At 51.2% G+C, this 12,500-nt stretch overlaps 1 protein-coding gene across 1 annotated transcript in view; it reads right to left on the bottom strand.

The window, feature by feature from the left end:
• The window catches only part of pitpnm3 (PITPNM family member 3), a 97,318-nt gene that overhangs the window by 24,732 nt on the left and 60,086 nt on the right, over positions 1 to 12,500 (bottom strand). Inside the window, 2 exon segments of the mRNA XM_079733433.1 lie at positions 8,756 to 8,926; positions 11,680 to 11,837. Of these exon segments, the coding sequence (XP_079589559.1) occupies positions 8,756 to 8,926; positions 11,680 to 11,837 (329 nt within the window).

Below are 12,500 nucleotides of genomic sequence, written 5' to 3'. Positions count from 1 at the left end.
ATCAGCAAGCCGGGCTGGCAGGAGAGGATAAACTGGTTTTTTGTTTGTCGGAATAAATAAAGAAAAAGTCTAGAAATCTTTAAAAATGTACTGAAAATTCCAATAGGCCCCAAAATGGTCTGAATAAATATTGCACGTATTATAAGAGCCAATTTAGTACTTCCTGTAATATTTTTGGAAACGGAATCCGCCTTTAAACACCTCTGAAAAGCAGGGTTTAATTCTCATAGGATTATTAATTACTTTGTAAAGGGAATGCTGCATGTCACAGAAATCGACAAACCTTCATCACGCGAATGGTCCAAAACAGGACTGACAGGCCGTCAACCAATCAATGGGAGAGAGATTCCCTCCAGAATAATTAAACTGTGAACCAGAGTTAAACCCTAACCTTGAACTCAGAGACAAGGAGAGGTTCTAGAGACTTGGAGACTGAAAGACAATCAGACAGACGGACAGACGGACGGACAGACGGACGGACAGACAGACAGATCAATTTCCGAGTGTGCATCAACCAAGGTAATTTCATTTGAGATAGAGACAGATAGAATAGATAGATACAATACATAGATACGGCAGGTAAAGAGAGTGTGAGCGAGAGAGATATTCTGTTGTTGTCGCCGTAGCTGTTTTCCTCTGGGACCAAAAGACATATCCAATTCAGTTTGAATGGTTCGTGTTCCCTCACTCTCCGCAGTATTGTATGCAGTTATTACAGAGAGGACACACCTCTGCTGGGATACATATCAGCATTGATCACATCAGTGTCCTGCTGCACCAACGAGATCATTACCCTCAAGGGACGTCAGGAGCAAACAAGCACTGTCGAGTTCAACAACAACACAGAGAGAGAGAGAGAGAGAGAGAGAGAGAGAGAGAGAGAGAGAGAGGAGAGAGAGGGAGAGGAGAGAGAGAGAGAGAGAAAGAGAGAGAGGGATGGGGAGAGAGAGAGAGAGAAAGAGAGAGAGAGAGAGGGAGGGAGAGAAAGAGAGAGGGAGAGGAGAGAGGAGAGAGAGAGAGAGAAAGAGAGAGAGAGGGAGGGAGAGAAAGAGAGAGGGAGATAGAGGGGGAGAGAGAGGGAGAGAGAGATAGAGGGTGAGAGAGAGGGGGAGAGGAAGAGAGAGGGGGAAGAAGAGGGAGAGATGGAGAGAGAGAGAGAGGGAGAGAGAGATAGAGAGGGGGAGAGAGAGAGAGGAGAGAGAGAGAGAGGGAGAGAAAGAGAGAGGGAGAGAGAGGGGAGAGGGAGGGAGAGAGAGAGAGGGAGAGAGAGAGATAGAGGGAGAGAGAGAGAGAGAAAGGGAGAGGGGAAAGAAGAGGGAGAGATGGAGAGAGAGAGAGAGATAGAGGGGGAGAGAGAGAGGATGAGAGAGAGAGAGAGAGAGAGAGAGAGAGAGAGGCAGAGGGAGAGGGAAAGAGAGGAGGAAACAAGAGGATCAAATATTGATCAGGTAAACAAGTCATTCACTTGACACCTGTTTGTTGTGTGTGTTTTACCGACTGTTTACCCGTGTGTCCACATGGGGTCACTTCAGCACAAGCCGTGCCATCAACCTTTCAGCGCATCAGTCACCAGTATAAATTGTTTTTATTCTGAAAGAGACTAATTCAATCCAAGCTCATTACACAGAGCATAGACAATCCTTAGCTAAGCACATTACGTGTGTCCCTGATTGTGTTTGCGTCAGCGATCGTGTGTTTACGACTGTGTGTGTTGTTGTTTGTGATTGTGTCCTTGCAATCGTGTGCTTGGGATTTCTTGTGCGTGTTTGCGACTGCGTGATTGCAATGGTGTGTGTGTGTGTTTGTGTGGGTGTGTGTCTGCAATTGTATGTGTGTGTGTGTGTGATTTTTATCTGTGTGTATGTTTGTAGGTGTGTATCTGTGTGTGTTTGTGTGTTTGTATCTGTGTGTATCTGTGCGTGTGTGTCTGTATCGGTGTGTACGTACCTGTATCTGTGTGTGTCTGTGTGTGTGTGTGTGTGTTGTGTATCTGTGTGTATGTATCTGTATCTGTGTGTGTGTGTGTGTGTGTGTGTGTGTGTGTGTGTGTGTGTGTGTGTGTGTGTGTGTGTGTGTGTGTGTGTGTGTGTGTGTGGGTGTGTGTGTGTGTGTGATGTGTATGAGGGGCTGCCAGGACAGAATTCATACTTGCGTCTTGCGTCTTGCACACTATAATAATCTTGCATATACACCATCATACCACACACACACACTATTATACTCCTTTGACATGTATGTATGAGAGTATAGTTGTTTATGCAAGAGAATATAGTAGTGTGTGTGAGAGAGTATAGTAGTGTGTGTGAGAGAGTATAGTAGTGTGTGTGAGAGAGTATAGTAGTGTGTGTGAGAGAGTATAGTAGTGTGTGTGAGAGAGTATAGTAGTGTGTGTGAGAGAGTATAGTAGTGTGTGTGAGAGAGTATAGTAGTGTGTGTGAGAGAGTATAGTAGTGTGTGTGAGAGAGTATAGTAGTGTGTGTGAGAGAGTATAGTAGTGTGTGTGAGAGAGTTTGACTGAAACTGAAGTGAGGTTGATTCCTCAGTTCCTGATTGGCTGACAGAAGAGGCGGTAGCTTCTGATCTAGAACACTCCGGGAGCTCCAGCGTGAGTCCAGGATCTCTGTATCTAAATAATACAAGATGTTATAATATATAGATATCTTTATAATATAATATTGTAGCCTCACAGGGTTTGGGAGATGGGGGCGGGCCTTAGCGGGGGAACTCTCGTGGGGATTCCGCTTCGCAGGATTTGTTGTGGTTACCGCCGTTGTCGTGGTTACCGGTCTTGTGTTTGTTCCAACGGTTTATTAGCGGTGGTATCTAATAAATCGCTGTCTAAGCAATACTTCATTCACTGCCTCTTCCGTGGTCATTACAATTGAACCACGACATGGAGGAGAAAGGGCGTTGTTGACGTTCGCGGACTCCCGGAGCTCCTCCGGCGAGGACCGGGAGCTCAGCTCCGGGGGCCGGCGGGACCTCCTGCACCTCCTCGCCGGAGGAGCTCCGGGAGTCCACAAACGGCAATAATCCCTTTCTCCTCCACGTCGTGGTTGAATCTGGACCTCAGATTGGTGTGGAAGGACCAGAGACGTCCGAGAACCAGACGCAGTCGTTAAGATTCATGGTATCATCCGGAGGCGCACACAGCTTTTGGCCGTTATATTTTAAATTATATAATATTATACAGATAGGTAAAGAGCTCCAGGACCCCCCGCCGGAGCTCCCGGAGGTTTCTAGATTCGAATATTTATAGAACGGGTGATATTATGAATCCTACAACGACTGGGTCGGTTTTTCCGACATCTCTGGTACTTCGACAACACGTAGAGACCGGCTGAGAATTAATTGGCGGTCACAAGAGGAAGCCTCTCAAACTCAGGCGGCCACGCGAACAAGCGACCAAATCATCTTTTTGGTGCGAACGCAGCATAACAACATCGCTGGAGATTCAAGAGTGAAATGACTGTGCAGTATTTGGAGCGCCAGAAGCTACCGCCCCTTCTGTCAGCCAATCAGGAACTGAGGAATCAAACTCAATTCCGTTCATTCAAACTCACTTCCGTTTCATGCAAACTCTCTCACACATGCTACTATACTCTCTCACACACACTACTATACTCTCTCACACACACTACTATACTCTCTCACACACACTACTATACTCGCTCACATACACTACTATACACTCTCATTCATACATGTCAAAGGAGTATAATAGTGTGTGCATGAGTATAGTGGTGTAGATACAAGATTATAATATTGTGTGTAAGACCAAGTATGAATTCTGTCCAAGGCGGCCCCCCATATTTGTGTGTATCTGTGTGTGTGTTTATATATGTGTGTGTGTGTGTGTTTATATCTGTGTACCTCTGTGTGTGTGTCTGTGTGTACCTTTCTGTGTGTGTCTGTGTTTATAGCTGTGTGTGTATGCACATCCACGCACACGTCTCTCCCACACTATGGTCCCGGCTCACTATCCCGCCGTCGCCATGGTGACGTCAGGAGGACGGCCTACTCTCTAAAGCCGCTCTGGATCAGGTGAGCGAGGGGTCAGCCCCTACCTGCCATCACCTCCGCCCCGGCGAGGGGGATGGGGAGATAAGGGGGGTGGGGTGAGGTCACGCAGACCACACAGTGCCTGGAGCTGGGGTTGATGGGGGGGTACCTGATCAAACTGCAGCTCACGTCGGGCACCGGAGGGGCGCATGATGGGGTTGCTAGGCAACCGGCATAAGCAGGATTTTCCCCGAGTGTAAACAGACGGAAATAGACATTTTTTCACATCATGTTGTCTTGGTTTTTTCGGACGGGGAATCCCGGAGATACGACAATGTCGCCGTCGATGGCGCATTTTTAACAGATCAATTAAATGTGCGATCATTTGCGTGATCAACATTTAGGCTACGTCTACGATGACGGTCTGAACAGAAGGCGCCAAAGTGGCGTCGCGTCTTCACTTTTTATTCCGCGTTTAGACAAGCGTTTTCGGGAGGAAATCTGCGTGCATACGGTGACGCAAAAGTGTGTGGAATTCAATTGGGTATGCATGTCAGGCAGCTAGATGGGGCTGTGATACACTATCACACAACACTGCCAAGTCTAAGTGCATGCGTAGAATCGTCCTTCTCTTATCTGCGCCGCGAAAACCAAAACATAATTACAGATCCTTATCTGTTCAGTAATAATATCTGTACATATCCTGTACATTTCATGGAAAGACTCCTGTAAGTTATTAGAGCTGCCAGAGCAGCTTGACGGTCCGACGCATGGAAATAATCCAACATGTTTATTTCCCTGTACTGGCGCTGTATGTGACGTAAAACGCGTACGCGACGTGAGCAGATCTGAGTAGAGCTTTGCTTCTTGGCAGTGTAGACAGAAACGCTACGGCGGAGCGTATTTAAGTTTTCCGCTCTGGAGGGTGGTTTCAGATTTTTGCGTTTTTAAGCCCCAAAAAACGCCGTCACCCGTCTAAACGAGAGGCACTTCCGATAAAATATTTTGTCGGTTTTACCCGAAAGCGTTCTCGTGTAAACGGGGCCTGAGTGAGCAGACCAATCACAAGCCCTTGCTGCCGTGTCGCCTCGATGCAAGGTTAACATTTTTGGGAGGCGCATGTCAGGCCCTTGCGGTGGACGCAAGGACGTAATGGGTCCGTAAACCCCTTGCGTTTGCATCGACGTGGAAACATAACTAGACGACTACGGACTCTAAGTTCTGTAGTCCTGGAATACGGACTCTAAGATCCTAGTCCTCCAAGACCCCCAGAGAGCGAGACAGAGAGATAGACCCCCCAGAGAGGACTACAGACTCTAAGATCTGCAGTCTACCATGAGGGCAGTAGTCTTCTGAGATTGGAACACAGATCTTGAAGGCAGCAGCACCTCATCGAGTCCACTCTCCTCTCTCTGACACGTATTTACATTCAGCTTTGAGGTGTGAAACAATATTTGCTAATTTCTCACAGCTGAAGCACTCTGCCTGCATCTCTGTGCCTCACACAGCAACAGCCCCACCACCACCCACACCACCGTCCTCCTCCGCCTTCCTCCCCACCCACCCACACACCCACACACACACACACACACACACACACACACACACACACACACACACACACAGAAAAACATGGCCTAGACGGCAATCTGTTATCTCTAATGAGCCCAGCCCGACGTCTCGCAGGGCCTTTTCCTCCCTCTCGCAGTCCCTGGAACAATGCACAGCCCCTCTATCTCCACCACACAATGAGCAGTGACAGAGAGAGACCAAGAGACAGAGAGAGAGAGAGGAGAGAAGAGGGAGAGAGAGGGGGAGGAGAGAAGAGAGAGAGGGAGAGGGAGAGAGAGAGAGAAAGAGAGAGGGAGAGAGGGAGAGAGAGGGGGAGGAGAGAAGAGAGAGAGACAGAGGGAGAGGGAGAGTGAGAGAGAGAGGGAGAGAGGAGAGAGGAGGGAGAGAGAGAGAGAGAGGAGGGAGAGAGAGAGGGAGAGAGAGGGGGAGGAGAGAAGAGAGAGAGACAGAGGGAGAGGGAGAGAGAGGGAGAGAGGAGGGAGAGAGAGTGGGAGAAGAGAGAGAGAGAGGGAGAGAGGAGAGAGAGGGAGGAGAGAAGAGAGAGAGAAGAGATAGTGACACACACAGAGAAAGGCAGAGAGAGAGAGAGAATAAAAAAGAGAGTGGTTTAGAGGCTTTCTTCACACAAATATACATGCAAACACACAATCTTTTCTAAACAGTGAATAAGGGAATAGCACATTTGAATGTCTCCCTCTCTGTCCTTCTGTCCCTCGTTCTGGTTTATCATGTAAAATGGGTTTGCTAAAGGACACTCAAATTGGCCACGTGATTGCTCTCTGCATGGGAAATGGAGCGTATGCACAACCCTGTTTCAAAAGGGCTCGTGGTTTTAATGAAGACGGACTGCAGAGGAAAAAGGGGATCTTATTCCTTCCATATTAAAACCATTAATCCCAATAAACCAGGGTTTGTGCAAGGCATCCATGTTGAAGTCGAGCCCGTGTGGGAGAGATTTAATTTGCTCTCAAAACAACTAATTGCAACTTATTTTCTCAGGGCAGGAAATGATTACGCTGTGTGGGGTGTGTGTGCTTGTGCATGTTTTTTTGTTTGTTTGTTTGTGTGTGTGTGTGGGTGTATGTGTGTGTGTGTATGTGTGTGTGTGTGTTTGCCCATCTGTGTGCGTTTTTGCGTGCCTGTGTGTATGTGTGGGAGCGCGTGGGTGCGTGTATGTGTGTGTGGTGTTTGTGTGATTGTGTGTGTGTGTGTGTGGTGTTTGTGTGATTGTGTGTGCGTGTGTGTGTGTATGTGTGTGTGTGTTTGAATGTGTGTTTGTTAGGGCTGCACGATATATCGTTCTCGTGTTTAAATAAAATAAAATACATTTTCCATGACTGATCTACAATAGAAACATAACATAATTTTCTCTGAGTGAAGGGGTCTTGGATGCTCAGAGTTTGTTGCTAGGGAGTGACATGCAGGCTCTGCATGCACAGCAAACCACCAATCTCTGATCATGTTGATCAACCAAAGCAGTCGCAGACGGCCCCCGCTAGTCGTAGAACAGAACTTCAACATGAGCCAGCAATAGCAAGAATCAATTCCAAAGAGAACAGCATCCTCAGTTGTATGTAATTATTTTGGTTACAGAAAAGACAACCTCGACCAAAAACAGGTACTTTGTCAAGAGTGCTTGCAATTGTTGCCACAACAAAAGGCAACACGACTAATTCATTCCCCCATTTGATTCGCCACCACAAGGATCTGAATAAGAGTGCAAAGCCAAATCCGAAGTCCATGCAAAGCCAAAGCAGAACCCCGTTTTGGATGCCTCTGCCAGTGCACAGTACAAGTGAGGCTCAGAACGGATCAATCATGATGCAATGATTCATTCTTTTTTATAAGATAGTACGATTTTTTTGCCAGTATCGTGCAGCCCTAGTGTGTGTGCGCGCACGTGCACAACATTAGTGCTCAGACATCACAGAATGGGGAGGGTAGAACCGGGGCAGGGCTGTAGCCAGGGTCGGAAAAATAGTGAGGTCCGGGGGGGGGTTTGGAGGGGTTCAGTTGCGGGGGTTAAGTCTTCGAACCAACGAATGTCACACACGGCGGACACAAAGTAGTAACTGAATTAGGAAACAGATCCTGAATCGGGCATTTACTCATCAACCGCTGATTTTGGTGTCCTTGTTACATGTACCCCAAGCACATCGTTTGACCATGTTTAATTTTTTTTACACAAACAACATAAATCCACCATTAAATCGTTATATTATGCCTCCTCCCTGTTGTTTTCAATGGAGTTGTCCGAGCCGACGTCAGAGTATAGTTAACGCTGGAATGTCATTGTCTCATCGTATTTAGGTTACATTTTTGGTTTTATCTCTGCTAAAGTGACAGAGGTCCGGACCACTGTAATAAGCCACCTCATAGATGGCTTGACCAACATAAGAAAGGTTCCTGGTTTGACACCCAAATGCCCGCAGTCTACCTGTAGGCGTCCCTGAGCAAGAATCCCTATCGGCCCATTAGCGGCATGTATCTAAAAAGAACTCCATGTCACTGGGATAAAGTGTCCGCCAAAGGACGGATCAGCAAATCAATCCTCTGAACGACGCTCCACATGAACCTCAGGAGTCCTTCTCTGATCCTGCTTAGCGCAGGCCGCCATGCTACGTCCAATTAGCTCCTCTGTTTAACACATCGTCCGTGATGAACCAAAGCATCTTATCCTCTCATCCACACGCGGTCTAGGCTTTCACAACCAGCAACGATCTCCTTCAAGAGTTGAAAGAAGAAAAGGAAAGTCAGCGCCGATGAGAGGCGGGAAGAAAAAAAACTAAGGCGAGCGATGAGTCAAGCCTGCCTCGTCGGCGCCGAGCGAACACAATGACTAACAGACGAGCGCTCCACTCTCCAGACGCCGCGACGCAGAGCTGCACAGGGAGAGAGACGGGCTGAGAGGACCGCGCCCACCACGGGATAATCGGCCGTTACGGAGAGGTCTGGGGCCCAGCGGACAGGAGTTAGTCCTGCTGCTGTGACCCAGACAGACAGATGGCTGAGAGGGTCAGACACCCGGGCCACATCCGTGTTCTTTTGCACATTTTTAAAGAATATTCGGTTGGATTGGTATTCGTTTTGAGGGAGAGGCACCTTCTTTAGATCAGTCTCTCTCTCTCTCTCTCTCTCTCTCTCTCTCTCTCCCCCCCCTCCCCCCCCCCACCCCTCTCACCTATGAGGGCGGAGCGTCCGTCCCCCAGGGGGTACCTCTGGTAGCGGGGCACGGCCAGCGGCGGCAGGCGGTGGAAGAGGGCCTGCAGCAGGGGCTCCAGCCGGGCCGCCGAGGGGTCAGACGGGTAGAAGAGGTTGAACACCTGGGAGCAGGCCGGGTGCAGCTGGCTCACTGGGGGAGGGGGACCAGGGGGGTGACACAGGGGGGAGACACGGGGGGGGGGAGAGACAGGGAGGAGGGGGACACAGGGGGGAGACACAGGGGGGAGACACGGGGGGGAGAGACAGGGAGGAGGGGGACACAGGGGGGAGACACAGGGGGGAGACACGGGGGGGAGACACGGGGGGGGAGAGACAGGGAGGAGGGGGACACAGGGGGGAGAGGGACACAGGGGGGAGACACGGGGGGGAGACACGGGGGGAGACACAGGGGGAGACACAGGGAGGAGGGGGACCAGGGGGGTGAGACAGGTGGGAGACACGGGGGGGAGGGACAGGGAGGAGGGGGACACAGGGGGGAGAGGGACACAGGGGGGAGACACGGGGGGGAGACACGGGGGGGAGGCACAGGGGGAGACACAGGGGGGAGACACGGGGGGGAGAGACAGGGAGGAGGGGGACACAGGGGGGAGACACAGGGGGAGGGGGACCAGGGGGGTGAGACAGGTGGGGAGAGACAGGGGGGAGAGACAGGGGGAGGGGGACACAGGGGGGAGACACAGGGGGGGAGAGACAGGGGGGAGAGACAGGGGGAGGGGGACACAGGGGGGAGACACAGGGGGGAGACACGGGGGGGAGAGACAGGGAGGAGGGGGACACAGGGGGGAGAGGGACACAGGGGGGAGACACGGGGGGGAGACACGGGGGGGAGACACAGGGGGGAGACACAGGGGGGAGACACGGGGGGGGAGAGACAGGGAGGAGGGGGACACAGGGGGGAGAGGGACACAGGGGGGAGACACGGGGGGGAGACACGGGGGGGAGGCACAGGGGGAGACACAGGGGGGAGACACGGGGGGGAGAGACAGGGAGGAGGGGGACACAGGGGGGAGACACAGGGGGAGGGGGACCAGGGGGGTGAGACAGGTGGGGAGAGACAGGGGGGAGAGACAGGGGGAGGGGGACACAGGGGGGAGACACAGGGGGGGAGAGACAGGGGGGAGAGACAGGGGGAGGGGGACACAGGGGGGAGACACAGGGGGGAGACACGGGGGGGAGAGACAGGGAGGAGGGGGACACAGGGGGGAGAGGGACACAGGGGGGAGACACGGGGGGGAGACACAGGGGGGAGACACAGGGGGGAGACACGGGGGGGGAGAGACAGGGAGGAGGGGGACACAGGGGGGAGAGGGACACAGGGGGGAGACACGGGGGGGGAGGCACAGGGGGAGACACAGGGGGGAGACCCAGGGAGTCTGGTTACACAGTAGACTTCCCATGTCAATGTAACACGACCCACAATGCAACGCAGCGCTTGCTTGGACCCCGATTTTGCGCCCCGATATGATTTGAAATGTGGAAACTGGACTGAAATGGTTCGAGACCCAGGACGTTGATCCTGTGATCTCCGCCCATTGAGTTGATTTTGCTAAGCGTGAACACAACAGCAGTAGGAAACGGCCTAACGCGACGTCTTTTGCCACTTAGGTTCATGATAGGAGGACACAGTGGTCACATCAGTTGTACTTTTGAAAAACGAAATGATGCCCACGCTTATTTAATCGAGCTGTGTCGTACCCCGTGCAATAACATGTCGCATCGTGAATGTGGTTGTTTCCGCATCCATACCGGTATACATACATAGTTAAACAGCCATGCCGTTGGCCTGTTAGCAGCAGTGGGTAAAGCGGCCCCACAGCGCACACACAGACGCATACAGGAGAGTGCTCCTGGGACGTGGTTCACAGGGTCAGAGCAAATCAACACCTAGCCCCTTCACAGGGGAACTTCCTCTGGCTACACGGCTGGAGGGGGGGGGGACTGTGTTTTCACATGGATATTAGTTAGGATTACATGCCAGCAGAGGACAGGCTAATCCGCTGCCATTAGAAAGATAGGAACCCGGTTTTGTTTGCAAACAGCAATTCTGTCTGCAAACAACCTATTAGTAGAACCAATTCGTTTTATCATTACAGCAGCGGCAGACACAGTCACTTAAATGGTTGGTAACATCGTCTGTAGAGTGGATCTTTATGAGTTTCTGTACGGATACAAGTCCTTCGTGGTAAGGAACAGAAAACACTTATTTCCAATCCATTTTCTAGGCTGTCCATACTTCAATTTACATATTTGTTCCATTTATTAATTAGATCATATGATATATATGATATATGATATCTGTATGGTGTACGTCCTGGCACTTAATGTATGCACTTATTGTATGTTGTACATCCTGGCACTTAATGTACGCACCTATTCTATGTTGTACGTCCTTGCACTTAAAAAATCGTATCCTAGATATTTTTGTTGTATACGGGGAATGGGTTTACCTGGCGATTGTTCTATGAATATCCTTACTGTACTGACAGCCATAAATTGTTCTTCCTCTTTCTTCTGACAAATGCACTGATTGTAAGACGCTTTGGAGAAAAGCGTCTGCTAAATGCCCTGAATGTAAATGTAAATGTAAATATGAAATAACAGTGCATTGTAGAAATGGTAAATGATTGCTAGTGGGTTCAACCACATGGCCCTAGAGGTGGGTCATCTTAACTCTGGTCTCCCGAAGGTTGTTGGTTCAATCCTCCCAGGAGTGTCGAGGTGTCCCTGAGCAAGGCACCTCGCCCTGACTGCTCCTGACGAGCTGGCTGTCGCCCTGCGTGGCTGACTCCGCCGTCGGTGTGTGAACGTGTGTATTACCTGTTGTGAGTCGCTTTGGATCAAAGCGTCTGCTTGATGCCCTAAATGTAAGCGTAGGGGTCTCACCTTGGACGGTGGGCAGCACCGTGCGCCTCATGGCCAGAACCAGGCCCAGGGGGCAGCCCAGCAGGAAGCAGTCCGACACGTCGAAGTCGAAGCGGCCCGGGTTCAGCACCAGGTAGCTGCTGTTACTGGAGCACACCTCCAGGCTCTCCTTCATCAGGCTGGGGGGCACACACACACACGCACACATACACACGCACGCACACACAGACACACACAAAAGGAATCAATCAATGCATGCACATCCCCAACACCACTGTGCTCTGTAAACGTCAGTGAAGGCTGGAGGGGGAGGAGGCACGTTGGGGCCGTGAAGGTCGAGGCGTGAGCGGCACAAAGGACCAGCCGAGCGCTCCGGCCCGCTGACGTCACCGGCCTGATCCGCCCTGAACCAGTCCCTAGGTCGGGGGGACTCTGATGGAACAGGCTCAGCCTAGTGACTCAGCCTCACCTTGACCCATGAGGAGGCTCAGCCTAGGGACTCAGCCTCACCTTGACCCATGAGGAGGCTCAGCCTAGTGACTCAGCCTCACCTTGACCCATGAGGAGGCTCAGCCTAGTGACTCAGCCTCACCTTGACCCATGAGGAGGCTCAGCCTAGTGACTCAGCCTCACCTTGACCCATGAGGAGGCTCAGCCTAGTGACTCAGCCTCACGTTGACCCATGAGGAGGCTCAGCCTAGTGACTCAGCCTCACCTTGACCCATGAGGAGGCTCAGCCTAGGGACTCAGCCTCACCTTGACCCATGAGGAGGCTCAGCCTAGTGACTCAGCCTCACCTTGACCCATGAGGAGGCTCAGCCTAGTGACTCAGCCTCACCTTG

This window comes from Pollachius pollachius, assembly GCF_949987615.1.
Source record: "Pollachius pollachius genome assembly, chromosome: 3".
Taxonomy (NCBI): domain Eukaryota; kingdom Metazoa; phylum Chordata; class Actinopteri; order Gadiformes; family Gadidae; genus Pollachius; species Pollachius pollachius.
This window is presented reverse-complemented; position numbering and strand designations above follow the sequence as displayed.